This window comes from Mustelus asterias, chromosome 23 (assembly GCF_964213995.1).
Source record: "Mustelus asterias chromosome 23, sMusAst1.hap1.1, whole genome shotgun sequence".
Taxonomy (NCBI): Eukaryota; Metazoa; Chordata; class Chondrichthyes; order Carcharhiniformes; family Triakidae; genus Mustelus; species Mustelus asterias.
In genome coordinates, this window is record NC_135823.1 from 60862817 (window position 1) to 60881132 (window position 18316).

The 18316-nt window shown below is 43.4% G+C and overlaps 1 protein-coding gene across 3 annotated transcripts in view; it reads left to right on the forward strand.

Moving 5' to 3' along the window:
- Positions 1-18316, forward strand: part of zc3h7a (zinc finger CCCH-type containing 7A) — a 103302-nt gene that overhangs the window by 83184 nt on the left and 1802 nt on the right. For all 3 annotated transcript variants that reach the window (XM_078240753.1, XM_078240754.1, XM_078240755.1), the window contains exons 15-22: positions 2220-2320; positions 5338-5519; positions 8151-8227; positions 10705-10838; positions 12686-12791; positions 12877-12985; positions 15077-15204; positions 17914-18077. In XM_078240753.1, the coding sequence (XP_078096879.1) occupies positions 2220-2320; positions 5338-5519; positions 8151-8227; positions 10705-10838; positions 12686-12791; positions 12877-12985; positions 15077-15204; positions 17914-18077 (1001 nt within the window). The remainder of the gene's footprint in view (positions 1-2219; positions 2321-5337; positions 5520-8150; positions 8228-10704; positions 10839-12685; positions 12792-12876; positions 12986-15076; positions 15205-17913; positions 18078-18316) is intronic.

An 18316-nucleotide genomic window follows, 5' to 3' on the forward strand; every position in this document is an offset into this window, starting at 1 on the left:
GGGGGGGGAGGGCGTGTGAGGGATGCGGTCAGAGAGTCGGTGCAGATTTGATGGGCCGAATGGCCGCCTTTTGCACTGTAGGGATTCTATTCTATGGATGCAAAGTAATAATTGGGGTGGCACAGTGGTTAGCACCGCTGCCTGACAATGTCAGGGACCCGGGTTCAATTCTGGCCTCAGGTCACTGTCTGTGTGGAGTTAGCACATTCTCCACCTGTCTGTGTGGGTTTCCTCCCACAGTCCAAAGATGTGCGGGTTAGATGGATTGGCCATAATAAATTGACCCTCGTGTCAGGGGATTAGTAGGATAAATATGTGGGGTCATGGGAATAGGGCCTGGGTGGGATTGTGATCAGTGCAGGCATGATGGGCCGAATGGCCTCCTTCTGCACTGCAGGAATTCTGTGATTGTAAATACTGTTTCACCAAAAAGTGAGAAGACTTCAGATTTTCTGACTTGGGTGAAGTAGGAAAATGATGAGGCATTTTGTGAATCTTTGATGATTGTGGAAACAGTTGGTGTTTCTTTCATTACCTAGTTGTATTGCTTTAGTTTTCCATTGTGGAGATAAAAGTATTGCAGCGTGCTTCCCCTGGTACTTATTGTTGGACTCTTCCAGCAGTGTTTTTGTGAAATAAGCTTTGAAACAGCCGAGCAACTGAGCAGTGTATATAATCGGCAAATAACTCGTCTCTTCCTGCAATCTCTGCACTCCTAAGTTTCCATGGGGTTTGATAGCCAACACATGATCAGTAACTAGGATTAGTGAGATTACTATAGCTGAAGGTATGTAATGGACTCGCCTCGAATATCTATCGGATTTCTCTTTTTCTTGGGGAAGGGGTAAATAAGCTAATCGAGGTAATCTATGATGTTGTCATTGGTCTGCTGCCCCTCTGTTCGAGGATATCAACGGCTCAGGGTCTTGAGTTTCTGCCGTGGGTCTTCATGTGACTGCCAACACAGGTGTCCAAAGACTTTCATGCCTCTGTTGCCTGTGTACAGAATCTTGACTAAGAACTCCCAGGTTCACAGTCCTGTACCTATCGCTAATTCTCCATCGCCGCAGTATTTGACAAATGGACCCTGGTTGCACCTGACTTTGTTTAACATGAGGTTCTTGTGTTTTTTTTTTACTCATTTGTGGGACATCGCGTCGCTGGTTGGTCAGCATTTTTGCCCATTCCTTGTTGCCCGAGGGCAGTGAGAGTCAACCACATTGCTGTGGCTCTGGAGTCACATGTAGGCCAGACCAGGTAAAGACGGCAGATTTCCTTCCCTATAGGACATTAGTGAACCAGATGGATTTTCCCGACAATCGACAATGATTTCATGGTCATCAGTAGATTCTTAATTCCAGATTTTTTTTTTTACTGAATTCAAATTCTTCTACTAGCTGTGGCGGGTTTCGAATCCGGGCCCCCAGAACATTAACTGAGTTTCTGGATTAATAGTCTAGCGATAATACCACTGGGCCATCACCTCCCCATGTCATTGTCCACACCATCTTGATGGGTTGGTGGTCAGGTTTCGGTAAGGTGTAGAACTGTGATGATCGGTATCACCTTGCTTCTATAGCTTCTTCTGCCTTCACAACCAGTGAGATACGCAATCATTCTTCAGCTGTTCTATTGTTAAGGACTTCTTGAACCTCACCTTTTCTGGCACCTCCACCCTGACCTTACTGCTAAGCTTGGTGCTATCAGGAGCTTCTGATGGCATTACTCATTGGAGCGCCCAAGCCTCTCCACCAGGTCATGGTGGAGATCCACGCAAGGGTCTGAGTGGCTCACTTGACAGCACACTATCTTACGGTCAGGCCCCGGTTCAAGTCCACCTCCAGGACTTGGGTAGCACAGGAGTAGCCTCCGTCTCAATTGAATTTCTATTGTGTGACGCTGACCTATACAGGCTGGCAAATTCCAAATACAGTTGATCTTAATTAAGGTAATTTTTGGGACTTGATTTGCTGAGTATTGCAAGTTGGAGAATTAACACAAGTTCTGAAGAGCTGCTGTTGAATTCATATGTTTTGAAGCAAGGTTAAACTCAGTCGCAATCAGCATACCATTTTTTTAAAGTCAAAACCATAAAAGGACTCGTTAAAATGTTATTGTTTAGTTAAGTATTGGCAGGTTTTAATTTGTAAAGATATGCTACAAGATAAGTTCCAAGATCAGTATTAATTATGGAACCATCATGTGTTAATTAATTTCAGATATGTTTTGATAACAAGCCCAGAATGATACACAAGAACAATAAGGATAACCAAGTCTACTGTTCCAATCCAGATGCCAAGCATTTATTTGAACAGAACAAGTAAGTACATTCGGTACTAAAACTGTGGAACATCATTGATAGAGCTGGAACAAACCTATATTTTTGGACTTCCGAGATTTTGGATGTAGCCTGTGTTTGTTGTTGCGGACTGATGTGTTTTTCATCCATGGAATATTTCATTATAATTGTTCCCATGACTAGCAACTCTGTATCTTGCCAAAGATCTCTTCACTTTTTATTTGGAGTTAATTGGTAACGCATTAAATACATTGCTGTTCTGGGATAAGTGGTGGAAAGTGAATAACAATGCCTGCGTAACTAATTTTAATAATTGAACAGTGGGATTTGTAGGCAACTATTTGCCTTACGGATGAGAACCAGCTTTCAAATCGTCACTGCATTTCTGTTGAGGAAACAGAAAAAAGTCCCATCAACATTGAATCCACTCCGTCTATAAAATCTTAAATGCCAAACTAGGAAAAGGTTGACAAAAAAAAATATCTTGTAAGTGAAAATAATTCAAAGTATTTGCAGTGGGGCATGAATTTTACGTAACTTCAGCTGCTGATATACCCTGACATTCCTCCATTGTCTAGCAATTTTGACAAAAATTGCAAGGCTTTGTACCGTGGATGTTTATGGGACTCTTGTTATCTTCGATTGGTTGTTCTGAAATAGTTTGTACAATTTTGTGGTGACACGGAGATAGTGGAATAGGAATTTTCCTGTCCCACTCGCCGCAGGAATTGTAGCGGGTAGGGGTGGACCACAGAAAGGTCGGTTGACCTCGTGCGGGAATTTCCAGCCTTGGGGCGATCGCGGCCGTAAAATCCCACCCAGTATCGGCATCTTCACTTAGTATTATACTAAGATATTTTCTTTCAAATTCAAGCGTGAACTCTCCTGTCATACTTTCCCAGTTAATGCTCGCTTACCAGCCAGTCAGCCTTCCAAATTCGCACTATTGCTTTTCTTCCCTTGCCTCTCACTCCAGTTTATGGTGACTCTCTTCACCATCTTCCTCCTCCATCTTTCTAGTAAATGCTGCAACTTCCTCCCCCTCCAGTTCCTTCTAGTGCTTTACCCCCACCACTAGTTTACACTGATACTCCTCCTGGTCCAGCGGCCTTCTCCTTTCAATCATCTTTTAAGGTAAACTTCTATAAACGTCTCTTTTTTGCCAGTTATTTTGTTCAATATTTTGGATGCTTGGCTATAGTTTTATGAACTTCCGGGTAATTAGTTGCTGCTTGTCCAGCGTCTGAACCATATGGGGGTATATCTGAGTTATGTGAACTTGCTTTCTCAGCTCACTAAAATGGGAATCTGATTTAATAGAATTTTAAGTTATTTTCCTTAATGATATTTCCTATAGTGACTTGACTTACAATGACTTGGTGGACAGTCTGACTGTTGGGTATATTGCCTGACTATGAGTTCACCTGTCTTAGAACACTGCTTTAAGATGACCCAGAAATCAATTTGCTAGAACATGGAACAGTACAGCACAGTACAGGCCCTTCGGCCCACGATGTTGTGCCGAACCTTTTCCGAAACCAAGATCAAGCTATCCCACTCCATATCATTCTAGTGTGCTCCATGTGCCTATCTAATAACCACTTGAAAGTTCCTAAAGTGTCCGACTCCACTATCACAGCAGGCAGTCCATTCCACACCCCAACCACTCTGAGTAAAGAACCTACCTTGTACATCCCTCCTATATCTCCCACCACGAACCTTATAGTTATGCCCCCTAGTAACAGCTACATCCACCCGAGGAAATAGTCTCTGAACATCCACTCTATCTATCCCCCTCATCATCTTATAAACCTCTATTAAGTCGCCTCTCAACCTCCTCCACTCTAAAGAGAAAAGCCCTAGCTCCCTCAACCTTTCCTCATAAGACCTACCCTCCAAACCAGGCAGCATCCTGGTAAATCTCCTTTGCACTCTTTCCAGTGCTTCCACATCCTTCTTAGAGTGAGGTGACCAGAACTGCACACAATATTCCAAATGTGGTCTCACCAAGGTCCTGTACAGTTGCATCATTACCCCACGGCTCTTAAACTCGAACCCCCTGTTAATAAACGTTAACACACTATAGGCCTTCTTCACAGCTCTATCCACTTGAGTGGCAACCTTCAGAGATCTGTGGATATGAACCCCAAGATCTCTCTGTTCCTCCACATTCCTCAGAACCCTACCTTTGACCCTATAATCCGCATTCAAATTTGTCCTACCAAAATGAATCACCTCGCACTTATCGCTGTCTGGTTTTATTGGTGAGTGTTTGAGTAACTCATCTTCTGACTCCCCAAAACCTATCCACCATCTACAGGCACAAGTCAGGAGTGTGATGGAATATTTTCCACTTGCCTGGATGGTGCAGCTCCAACAACGTTCAAGAAGCTTGACACCATCCAGGACAAAACAGCCCGCTTGATTGGCACCACATCCACTACCGACGCTCAGTAGCAGCAGTGTGTACTATCTACAAGATGCCTTGCAGGAATTCACCAAAGATCCTTAGACAGCACCTTCCAAACCCACGACCACTTCCATCTAGAAGGTCAAAGGCAACAAATGCATGGGAATACTACCACCTGCAAGATCCCCTCCAAGCCACTCACTTGGAAATACATCACAGTTCCTTCGCAGTCGCTGGGTCAAAAACCTTGAATTCCCTCCCTAACGGCATTGTGGGTCAACCCACAGCACATGGACTGCAGCGATTCAAGATGGCAGCTCACCACCACCTCCTCAAGGGCAACTAGGGATGGGCAATAAATGCTGGCCAGTCAGTGACCCCCATGTCCCACGACTGAATACAAAAAAAGTATTATATTTTTCCAGTAAAAACAGAAAAATGTAAAAGATGACAGGACATCCACTATGTTTGAACTGTGATGCATCACAATTTGAATGCTTGCAACTCTCAATGTCGAATCTTGTAGACTGAGTGGATTTACTTTTATCTTGGGTTTTCTCTACTTGATCAGTAACATTCCTGAAGACTTCTGTACAGATTCCGATTACCTGCTCTTTTATTTAAATAGGTGCCTCGTCCACATCCTTCGAGAGACAACAGTGAAATACTCTAAAATCCGACCTTTTGACAATACCAGATTACTTGATCTCTGCCGCCATGAAGTTCGCTTTGGTTGTATTAGAGAAGATGAGTGTTTCTATGCACACAGTCTGATAGAACTGAAAGTCTGGATGATGCAACTTGACACACGTAGGTCCCATAATACAGGGGTTTTTTTTTCTGTTGGGAGTCTGCTTTTTATGCATATCAGGTTACAGAAAGCTTGGAATCGGAATAGGCCATTCCATTCACCATGTATAACTCAGCCTGCCAAAGATTCAGCACTCATTCTGACTAATGTTATTTTCCTTTTACCTCTGAACCTCTACTGTCTGAATATGGAGTTTGTCGAGTTTCTTTTCTCATCCAAGTCCATTGTCACTTATGCTGGGTGTCAGTCGGTCCATTTGACTGCCTTTTTGTGATGTGATTGCTCTCGACGCTGTATAGGCCAAGTGTTTCACTGGTGAAGAAAATTATATTTCCTCTTTCTGTGCATTCTTGTCAGCAACTTCTCACTGCATAGTTGAAATGCAGGCACTTGTCTGGCAAACCTAGGCTCAGTCAGATGGCTAAATCCCTAGAGTGCAGAAGGGGGCCATTCAGCCCATTGAGTCTGCACCGACTCTCTGACAGTGCGTCTTTTGCACGTCCCATCCCCCGTAGCCTTACTAATTTATCCCGCTGATCCCCCTCGAACCTACACACCTTGGGACACTAAGGGACAATTTAGCATGGCCTAATTTAGCACCTAACCTGCACATCTTTGGACCGTGGGAGGAAATCGGAGCACCCGGAGGAAACCCATGCAGAGACGGGGAGAATGTGCAGACACCACACGGACAGTCACCAAAGCCTGGAATTGAACACTGGTCCCTGGTGCCGTGAGGCAGCAGTGCTAACCACTGTGCCACCATGCTGTTTGGGAATGACACTTGGGATTATTTTGGGGTTGTAAGGGAGCTGGCTGCATTCAGTTTGGGTGGCTGTGGATTAAGGATTGTTCACAACATTTCAAATCCATCCCGCCAAATATGCAGTGTTGCCTTATTTTCACTTGGTTTGCAAGCTGAAGAAATATTCTATGGGCGGCACAGTGGTTAGCACTGCTGCCTCACAGCGCTAGGGACCTGGGCCTCGGGTGACTGTCTCTGTGGAATTTGAATGTTCTCCCCATGTCTGCGTGGGTTTCCTCCGGCTGCTCCTTTTTCCTCCCATACTCCAGAGATGTGCGGGTTAGGTTGATTGGCCATGCTCGATTGCCCCTTAGTATCAGGAAGGCTAGCAGGATAAATACATGGGATTACGAGGATAGGGCCTGGGTGGGATTGTTGATGGTGCAGGCTTGATGGGCTGAATGGCCTCCTCCTACATTGTAGGGATTCTATGAATACAACACTATCCTTGAGAAATACTTGTTTCATTAATATGAAGTCTCACAACACCAGGTTAAAGTCCAACAGGTTTATTTGGAATCACGAGGCAAAGGCACAACTGCAAGATAATTACAGATTGGAATGCCTTATCCTTCATAATTCCAGAATCTGTAATTATCTTGCAATTGTGTCTTTGCCTATATATGCCATGTTTGTGAACCTACCTCTCCACTCACCTGATGAAGCTCATGATGCTAAATAAACCTGTTGTGCTTTAACCTGGTGTTGTGAGACTTCTTACTGTGCCCACCCTAATCCAACGCCGACATCTCCAAATCATTGTTTCATTAAGGTATAAATCAACCTGATGAACTCTGGGTTTATTATGTCGATGTAACCCGTGTAGGAATAAAAGTGCACTCCTTTACCTGAATTTATGCAGCAACTTTCAATGTATGATTATTCCTGTGCCGTTCCACTGGTCCAACCTTGGTGTAATTTAAACTGCTATCTCCACCACAATCACACGATGCAACAAAGCTCAACAATCATCATAACTCCATTAAAGGGTGAATTTTAGGAATGGAAAATACAGCAGAATGAAAGGTTGGTGAACATGAATTTAATGTGAGAAAAGAATATAAGGTTTGGAGCAATGAACACTGTATTTGAATGGTGTTCATTATCACTCCAGATTAACCTGAACTTTGTTCCAAGTATGATTCAGTAATATCTTGCCAAAGTAAAGCTTACTGTAACTGCTTATGTTTGATAAAGGGATTTACGTGCATCCACAATTGTTTAAATAAGGCATACAGATATCCTATTAAAAGATCCAAGACTCTGTGGCTATTACAAACATGATTTTTATCAAGTATATAATGCTTCTCATGACCCCGGGATATCTCCAAAATGCTTTACGGTTAATGAAGTACTTTTGAAGTGTAGTCATTGTTGTAATATAGGAAATACACCAAACGCAAACACGGCAGCCAATTCGTACACACCAAACTCTCTCGATGGCCAAATAACCTGTTTTCTGATACTGATTGGAGGATAAGCATTTGCTAGAGCCATGGGATCTCTTGCATTCACCCCAGCAGGCAGATGGAACCTCGATTTACCGCCTCATCTGACAGGTGGCACCTCCGACAGTGCAGCGCTCCCTCAGTACTGCCACTGGAGTGTGAGCATACATTTTTGTGCTCCAGCCCTGGAGTGCGACTTGAAACTGAAGCCCAGTGACAGTCACAGCTGACATAGTGTAGCGGGCAGGCTTGAGAATTGTGCTGAAAGCAGATGCAAAAATCAGATGTCAAGTAAACCTGTTTAAGATGAGAATTATTTATGAACTGTATGTATTTGTGTCTCTAAATGTTGAAACTATTTGTTTTTAAATCGCCAGATATCTCTCATGAAGCAATTACTCAGGAATCGAAAAAGTATTGGCAGAACTTGGAAGCTAGTGCCCAGGCAGGCCAGGTAAATATCTTCTCTAGCTCTGTTTTGCACGTGGTTCAGGTGAGCTATTGTCTCTGGTTGCAAACATGTCAGTTGTGTATTTTTAAATTAATGTATTCCATTCCTCACAAACACTGATTCGTGAAAGGGCTTAACAAACCATGTTGTTGAATTCCGGGAATGTATTTGTTAATGTTCCGGAGGCTATGCTGATACCCATACATTGACAACACCTAATTGCTACCAGAGGAAGTTGTTTGGCTGATACGTTCTCTGTTTTTGATTGGGGGTTTAGCAGCACAGGGGATATCTTATTACAGCTTCACTGTGTCCGGAGGATAATTGGGTGACGGAGCCTTTGTTGGAAGAATTGTATGGTGCTGAAATTAATTAAGTACTCGACGTTAATTTTCTGAAAGTGAAACTGACTTCGACATTGTTCAGTGTTTAAAAATAGTTTGTAAAATATTTGCATCATTCTCCGTTGATTGAATGGAATGCAGCAATAAAAACTCGTGCAGGATGAAGCTGTGTGACGTCAGGTGTGCCAGAATTTGATAGGGACTCCCAGATTGAATTACTTGTCTAACTTATTATTGTGATAACTCCGTGTCATGTGTGTTTGATTTCCGCGGTGTTCCACATGAGGGTATCAAAACAAAGTAAACTTTATGAATAGAAGGCAAAAGATAATTGCGTCCCCAGGCACCTAAACAGAATTCTACCCAACGTATTCGATATATTCTGACTTTACTTATAATCCATTTCCATTTGTAAATTCTTGTGACCATATTCATAAACACAAGCAATCTTTGTAAACTACCTAAACCTTCAACTCCATCTCGCATACGAAAGTGATCCTTTCCATCCAGTAACCCGTTTTTCCATCTATTTTTGCCTCTGCTTTTGATCCAAGATCTGCCCTGTACAAAGATGATGCAAAACAAGTTGCAAATTGAGCTGGGCAGTTGCTAAGTAAACCGCATAGTTCCGAAGTGAAGAGACACTCTTGTCTATAAATTCAATTTTATCTTACAACCCTACAGTGACACGTTGTACCAATTACTCATTGGAACAATCATTGTCCTAAGCCTTCAACACCTGGGGGATGATTCTCCCAGCCCGATGCGTTGCTTTTGTAGTGCAGCGGGTCGGGAGACTCAAGCGGAGACTGTCTCGCGGGTTTCCTGCTGGGCGCTGTGGCCTCTGCGAGTCTCCAGCAGCCAGTTTTCTGGTGCCAGCAGCTCCACGCTGATTTCTGGAGAGGCTGTATAAATTATGTAAATAATCATCAGCATATATTTTAAGTGTAACTAGCCGGCCTGGGACTGGTATCTCCAGGCTTGCTAGACTCCAAGGGGCAAAGTGCCAATGCCCGGGAGTGTATGCCCAGTGGGCATTTGGCGGTTCCCGGATGGGAGGGGCTAAAGGGGTGGAGCCTCTGGGGGCTAGATTGGTAGGGGTGGGGGGCGTCTGCTGCCAGTGTGCACTCGGCAGTGACACTCGGGGGTGGAGGCCAGCGATCGGGGCTGGCCATCGGGTGGGGGTGGGGGGGGAGGGGGATGGGGGATCGAGGAGGGGGCAGGGGAGCCATTAGGTTGGCCGATCATATTCACGGGGCCAGCAATCGGGGCTGGCCATCAGGTGGTGGGGGGGGATCGAGGAGGGGGCAGGGGAGACATTAGGTTGGCCGGTCATATTCGCGGGGCCAGCGATCAGGTGATAGGGAGTTCGGAGGGGCCAGCGGTGTGAGGTTGCAGAGCTGGCCAGCGATTGCGAGGTCAGCAGTGCGGGGCTACAGTGGATGTGCCAATCTCGGCGCTGACAGATTGGCATGTGCAGTGACCCGCTCAGCACTGTGCTGCCAGCCTCTCCAGCGGGATTAGGTCCCGTCCACTGATTTTTAGCATGATCCACACTAGTGCACTCTGCAGTGCGCAGAATGTGGGAGATTCATTTTGAAAATCCCTCTGGAAAAAAGTGAGATTTACTCCAGTTTTTACACGAATTCGACACTAATAATTTCTTTGGGAGAATCACCCCATCTGGTTCTTTTGGAATTTAATTTTTTTAAAAAGCAGAAGCTTTGTAAACTATTGCTCCCCAGTACTCCATTGCCACTGGTGATATTGCTGCAGTCTGTTTGACATACGAACTCCCAGTGCTGTTTACATTGTTGTAGACCTTGAACTTCTGAAATTGTAGCTACCTGCTGGTGTTCTGGAAGCACGCAGCATTTAACTGCTACTTCCAGTATCAGACTTATTAACTTTTGTGCACTATACTAATATACTAGTGTAATATTCATGGGGGAGACCTGTGGCATTCATGTTGTCAAATCACCTGGGAGGTGGGAAGACTGGGTATTGGGAGCATGTTAGTGATAATCGTGACTCCATTTCGTAGTAAAATGTGGGGCTGGAGCCAAAACCAGTTAAGAGATTGTACTGTTTGGGTTGCGATGAATGGTCAGTGATTTAGCTGGTTTCTCTTTCAAGATACCTCTAGGCATGACAAAATCTAGAGACCTCAACTTGAAGCTCAAGTTCGTGTGTGGACAGTGTTGGAGGAATGGACAAGTCAGCGAACCAGACAGGAACCGAAAATACTGCAATGCTAAAGCAAGACACCCGTAAGTAGTTAAATCATCAACACTACTGTAATTCAGTCAACCAATACGTATTCATTGGACAACCACTGATCTACCATTGAGTAATTGTAATATAGCATCACAGATAGCTCCAGCATTCTGCTTATTGCTGTTGATTGCTTCCTACACTTCTAATTCTGTGGTACGCACTATTTTTCTGTAAGAAGCTGCGAATTGTTAATGTAAGGATTAGTTGGACAACGGGTTAACTATCATTAAATGCATTTACAATTCAGTTTTTTTAAGCTACTATACACCATTTTCACCATGTTCATAATCATGACACTATAGCTTGGCTACTGTTTGCTGGTTACAGCTGCACGTTTCCCCATCAGAATATATTTTGGGCTAATGAATGGCACCCACTGTTAGTTAGACTTGTAAGTTAAGTTGAAAGTTTATTTATTAGTGTTGCAAGTAGGCTTACATTGACACTGCAATGAAGTTACTGTGAAAATCCCCTAGTCGCCACACACTTATCGCTGTCTGGTCATTCCAGGTGTGATTCTACTGACAAATTAGGGAGCTTTTATCAAAACAAACTTTATTTAACAATACAGTTTAACTATAACAAATGCATTAGCTTAACTTTTAACAATTAAATGATACTTAAACGTGACAAGATACAATTCTTAACTGCTAACCTCCTATAACTGCTATTAGTTCCAATCAAGCAATGTTTCTCATATATATGATATATATATAGCTCTTTATAATTAGTTAGCAAAGCACATGCATACTTGCTTGTGACTTAGGTTAAGAATCTTGGAGCATTAGATAGCCATTGGAGAGAGAAAGCGAGAGACAAAGAGCCACTCCTTTCTTCCATCAGCTCCAGACGCAACTGGCCTTTATTTTAAAATGAAAATTAAACTGCTTTTTCCTGCAAGCTTAGCTTCTCCCATTAGCCACGACTGTCCCTGTCAATCAACTTAATCGAAACTCACATGACTCTGTACCAGTCTAAAGTTCCAGGAGAACTTAAATAAACAAAAGGTCCATGAACTCTGCAAAGTAACATATTCTCAGCTAAAATGAGTTGTTTTCCTGCATTCTCAGCGTTTGAGCTGAGATCCCTTCAACCACTCAGACTGAAGGACTCTGAAAGCACCAATGTAGGGCGGCACGGTAGCACAGTGGTTAGCACTGCTGCTTCACAGCTCCAGGGTCCCGAGTTCAATTCCCGGCTCGGGTCACTGTCTGTGTGGAGTTTGCACATTCTCCTCGTGTTTGCGTGGGTTTCCTCCGGGTGCTCCGGTTTCCTCCCACAGTCCAAAGATGTGCGGGTTAGGTTGATTGGCCAGGTTAAAATTGCCCCTGAGATGCGTAGGTTAGAGGGATTAGCGGGTAAATATGTGGGGGTAGGGCCTGGGTGGGATTGTGGTCGGTGCAGACTCGATGGGCCGAATGGCCTCCTTCTGCACTGTAAGGTTTCTATGATTCTATGTAATAACTGCGAAGGAGGTGTTTTCACAGACAAATCGACTCTTGTAACAGAACGCTGCCTCTTAAAGCAGCCCCACCTTAAACATAAAATATATTAATCACATCACAACAGTGAGATGAGACGTCCCTTTGAACCCAATACCATGATTCTCATTTCATCCTCACTGCTGTATGGAAATTATTTCATTATAGCAAAGTACTGGCAGAGACTAAAGTTTTTAACATTTTCCCAATGAAGATGCCACAGATTTATCACCTGTTTTATGTAGTCCTTGTGCAAACATTGTTATCGCAATGGACAGACACTACTGGAAAGGAAACCTTGATATCGCTTGTAAATGTTTCTGTGCTTAAAATGTGACATTTTTTTAAACTGTTAAAAGTTGGACCAAAGAACGCCGCGTGCTATTAGTGATGTCCAGTGAGCGTAAGAAATGGACAACCATACGTGCTCTGCCATCAAAAAAACCAATTCCGCAACAGTTTGATGTAAGTGTTTTGAATAATTTATTTTAAGTAATATATTTGTATAAATATGTTCCAAATTGAGCTTCCTTTTGTGACTCTCTTTCAGCTGTGCATGCATATAGCAAAAGGCAAGAAATGTACATACACTGGGCACTGCTCCTTTGCCCACAGTCTTGAGGAAAAAGACATGTGGACCTATATGAAAGATAGTAACAGTAAGTGCTAATTAAAGCTTCATTGTTTTGATTTAAACTGAAAAAATATTTCAAACTGTAGGGGTTTTTTCAGAGGCTAAGTATTGAGCTGATACAAAGACTCACGACACAGTATCCTGGTGAAAGATGTTTCTTTATTGACCAACGCATGCAGGGAGAGAAGGGCTGGGCAGTCCAACTCTTCTCTGAAGTTATATCACAGTGGCAATACAATTATACAACTCCCAAAAGACATTTTACCCGCCCTCTGGCTTATCATGAGCCAGTCATCATTAGTAAATGTCATATACCTTGACCAATTACAGATATTCTCTGACGGCAATAAGTTCTAGTGGTTTCTGCCTGACTTTCCCGTGGCCACTCGGCCTAAACTCTTAGCTGGTAGAATACTCAGCTTATTCATTAGCTGCCTGGAATCATAGCTTGTCTTTGTTCAATGAATGTCTCGTTCACTGAACTGTCTGGTACTCGTGCTGGTAAGAGTTCTGCCTCTAAGTGTACTGTTATAAGGAATGTGGTTCACTTTACTGGGCTATTTCCCATGATGCCTTAGAACCCTGTGCCATGAGCCAAGATGTATGCCTGTTCAATGATGCACTTTCAAAAATACGTTTAAATTTTTTAACTGTGGTTATATGTGTTTCTGTGCAGGCAGCACCTCTGCAAAATATATATAAAGCAGTCTGTGACTCTTATCCTAAGATAATCCATTCTGATCTAATATTCTTTAAAAGTGTTTTAAATCCCAGAGTATTTTGAAGTCCTCTAACAGAAACCTATAGTCTTTTGAGTTGAATTTGAAATAACTGCTTGTTCTTCGAGAACGATCCTCCTCGATTCTCAAAACAATATACAGGAACTGCGCAACTAAAGCTGATATTTTAATTTAGGAATCTAATTACCTTTTATTTCCTTTGAATTTCACTGTAAACATGCAACACAAAGTCCTTTAAAGACATTTCCTAAGTACACATGGTGGTGGTGCTCTGCAGTGATGATGCATAATTTGTCTCACATGGGAGGTGATAGTTTAGTGGTATTATCGCTGAATTATTAATCCAGAAATTTAGCTAACGTTCTGGGAATCCCGCCAAGGCAGATGGTGGAATTTGCATTCAATAAAAAAAATCTGGAATTAAGAATCTACTGATAACCATGAAACCATTGTTGGAAAAACCCATCTGGTTCACTAATGCCTTTTTAGGGAAGGAAATCTGCCATCTTTACCTGGTCTGGCCTACATGTGACACTCAACTGCCCTTGGGCAACTAGGGATGGGCAATAAATGCTGGCCAGCCAGCGACGCCCATGCCCCACGAATGAATTAAAGAATTAATTAAACTTTTTAGAATTAGAAATCTCAGTGTAGCTGGAGGCCAGTAATTCTGGTGATCATTAGGACGACAGTGAGAGGGGAACCGCACGGTGGCACAGCGGTTAGCACTGCTGCCTCTCAGCGCCAGGGACCCCGGTTCAATTCCCGGCTTGGATCACCGTGTGCCGAGTCTGCATGTTCTCCCCGTATCTGCATGGGTTTTCTCCGGATGCTCCGGTTTCCTCCCACAATCCGAAAGACGTGCTGGTTAGGTGCATTGACCGTGCTAAATTCTCCCTCAGTGTACCCGAACAGGCGCCAGAGTGTGGCGACTAGGGGATTTTCACAGTAACTTCAATGCAGTGTTAATGTAAGCCTACTTGTGACACTAATAAAGAAACTTTAAACACTATTTTTAACAATAATACTTTATTGCAACCTAATATACATTCTTTGGAGACAAAAATTGAAAGCTGAGAGAATAAGGTGATCTACGAATATCTTGTGCATGCTTTGACAGACTTGTCCCTGACTTCCTTTGTAATGCTTGTATGTTCAGATTTCTACAGTGGAGATTCTTCTGCAGACAAATTGTTCTGATTTAAAATGCGGGGCAGGCTTATTAAAGAATTACACCACCGCGTCACAGAAGTGATCTTTCACTATGAAATAAATCCATTCATTTTTGGCAGTTTTGATGCTCATCATTGTTTGTTTATCTTTTGCGTGTCTTGAGTTTCTTTTTCACTGTATCGCTTTCAATTAAATATTTCCAGTCCTAGACATGGAACAACTGTATGAGATGTGGTTGAAGAGTCGGGAGCCAGAGAAAGAGGAAGCAGCTAATGCACCAAAGGAAAATGGCAAACAAATCCATATGCCAACTGACTATGCTGAGCTTGGGGTAAGTGATTAATTGCAAATGCCAGTTAATTAATTAATGTATTGCTCAACAGATTTTAAATAAAGCCATTGTTATTATTCCAGGTTGTAAACTAGTCCACCTAGTTATACAAGATTGGTCAATGATGGGAAGACAATATGCTCACAGGCGAGGTATAATACAGTAAATGAAGCACAAATCCCTATAACCACGCAAGCTCTGAGAGAATGACGTGTCTCCAGCTAGAATTCCTGAGGCCGATCCTCCTGGGCCAAATTCCAGTACGTTGGCATTGTTCTTCAAATGCTTACGTTTTCCTTATTGAACTGTCCCAAGTCATGAGGGGGGTCACTTATTTACGTCTGGAATCGCTCTTGAAGGTTATTGCCTTTCGAGAGAATGCTGTTGGTATCTTAGTATGATTTCAATGATGTGAAGAATGGTAGGCCTGTTAATAAGGTTAGTGGGTTGTGAAGCAGCGATGCAGCCAGCGTACGTGAGCTGCACGTGACCACATGTATCAGTCTAATTTTCAGGGTAGCATTATCCTACACATCAGAGCTACTGATCCCAGAATCAACGAATAGCTTATTGTAAGTGGGAGAAACGTATAACGGAAATGCATTAATTTTCTGTAAGCTCTGATTAACAGAGATCATATTTAATTAGAATAGAATAGAATCCCTATAGTACAGAAGGAGGCCTTTCGGCCCATCAAGTCTGTATTGCCCACAGTCCCACCCAGGCCCTATTCCCGCAACTCCACGCATTTACCCTGCTAATTCCCCTGTCACTCGGGTCAGTTTAGCATGGCTAATCAACTTAACCCGCACATCTTTGGACTGTGCGAGGAAACCTGAGCACCCGGAGGAAACCCATGCGGACACTGGGAGAATGTGCAAACTCCACACAGACAGTGACCCAAGTCCGGAATTGAACCTGGGACCCTGGCGCTGTGAGGCAGCAGTGCTAACCGCTGTGGCACCGTGCTGCCCTAATTCAAGTTATTCTAGTTTTTCTGTTCTCGTAATCAAAGGCTAACGAAAATATTTAGTATAAAAGCAGTAGCTGATTCTTAGCAGGAAGGCAAACTACATTATGTTCAACTAACAAAGAAAACCCGAACTACAGCATCGATAGACACTTGAGATACAGGCTGGAATTTTACAGCCCCGCCCGCCACGGGAATTGGAGCGGGCAAGAGGCGGACCGTGGGAAGGTCCGTTGACCTCGGGCGGGACGTTACGGTTCCGGGAAGAGCGAGGCCGCAAAGTCCTGCCTATAAAGTGAGATCAATACCTGTATACAGCTGATAGTGTCGTACCTGGAATGAAACGTCATGGCTCTTTTCTGTTATGGAGTGGCTTATTTTCAAAGTGTTTCTGAAAGTGGCTACGGTTGGTGACATGATCTCCCTGTTTGTTGCTGTGAAAAATGAGCAGAGTCACACACACCTGACAGTCTGCCCGCGACCGCCTTTCATGTCAGAAAAAGGTCTGTACAGACCAGTAGTGATAAAGAAACATTGCTTACCTGTTTAAGTGGGACAGTAGGTCAGTCCACCCACAGCCGAGCCCCAAGATGTTAGACAAGGTAGCAAGTGTTGCCAGAGGAAGCCATTTAGCTTTGCCGGTATCACTTGATGTTGGTTGCACCCACTGAAATTCCTGTCCAAGGGACGATTCATTGCTTCGTTTATAATTTTACATTTTGTAGTAGGTGTGATAATCCTAGATTAAGTATGAGCTGCTAGTTTCACAAGGCAGTCTTTCTTTGGATGTCAATCTGATTTGTGTATAAACATACAAAGTAAAGCAGGAGTAGTCCACTCGGTCCCTTGAACCTGCTCCACCATACAATAAGATCATGGCTGATCTGATTGTAATCCGAACGCCATAGTCCCACCTATCCCCTGATGACCTTTCACCCCGCTGCTTATCATAGATTATTTAAAAAGCTCACTGGCCTGTATCATAGAATCCCTACAGAGCAGAAGGAGGCCATACGGCCCATCGAGTCTGCATCGAGTCACAGTCCCACCCAGGCCCTATCCCCATAGCCCCATGTATTTACCCGAGCTAGTTCCCGCTGACGCTAAGTGGCAACTTAGAATGGCCAATCCACCTGGGCCGCTCATCTTTGGACTGTGGGAGGAAGCCGGAGCACCCGGAGGAAACCCACGCAGACACGGGGAGAATGTGCAAACTCCACACACACACTGACCCGAGCTGGGAATCGAACCCATATCCCTGGTGCTGTGAGGCAGCAGTGCTAACCACTGTGCTACCGTGCCACCCCTTTTCAAAAAAAAGTTACATTCACTATTTTCCTATATAGATAGCATTTTAATAGATAAACCTGATGCAGATAAGATTCTAATAATCAATACGAATGTCCAGATATTACCCTTCATCTTTCAGATGCTGACTGATTTTTATAGTTCCAGCATTTGCCATTTTTTTGCATCGATACAATGAGATCTGTTGTTTCTGTTCTGCTACAGTTAGCGGTTTCAATTCATGCGTCAGAGCTCTACCCAGGACATCGTGAATGGGACTTTAAAAATCATTTGTTTAAGATATTTATTCATATTAACCTTGATAAATACGTTCTATTTTGTGCACTCTCTAGTTTAGGGTAAACTCTAGCAATTCCCTCCATCCACGTGCTTGTGTTTTCTCCATTGGTAGAATGCTTTTAAAGAAAATTCCTGTTATCTTTCCTTTGAAGACCGGCTATCATTGTTGGTTGTGTGGGAAGAACTGTAACAGCGAGAAGCAGTGGCAGCAGCACATAACCTCTGAGAAACACAAAGAAAAAGTTTTTAGCTGCGAGGATGACCAGAACTGCTGGCAACATCGCTTTCCAACAGGACAGTTCAGTGTTTGTAAAATGTAAGGATGCATTTAATTCATCTTTTAGCAACAAAATCATTTGGTTTCATTTGAAATGGGGATTTGTTTACATTATTCAGGTAAGAGATAAGTATGTCAGAACTTTTGGTCCCATTATAGTGGCAGATGGTAACTTGTACATCATAGAATCCCTACAGTGCAGAAGGAGACCATTCGGCCCATCGATCTGCACCGGCTCTCTGACAGAGCATCTTGCCCAGGCCCACCCTTGTCTGGTT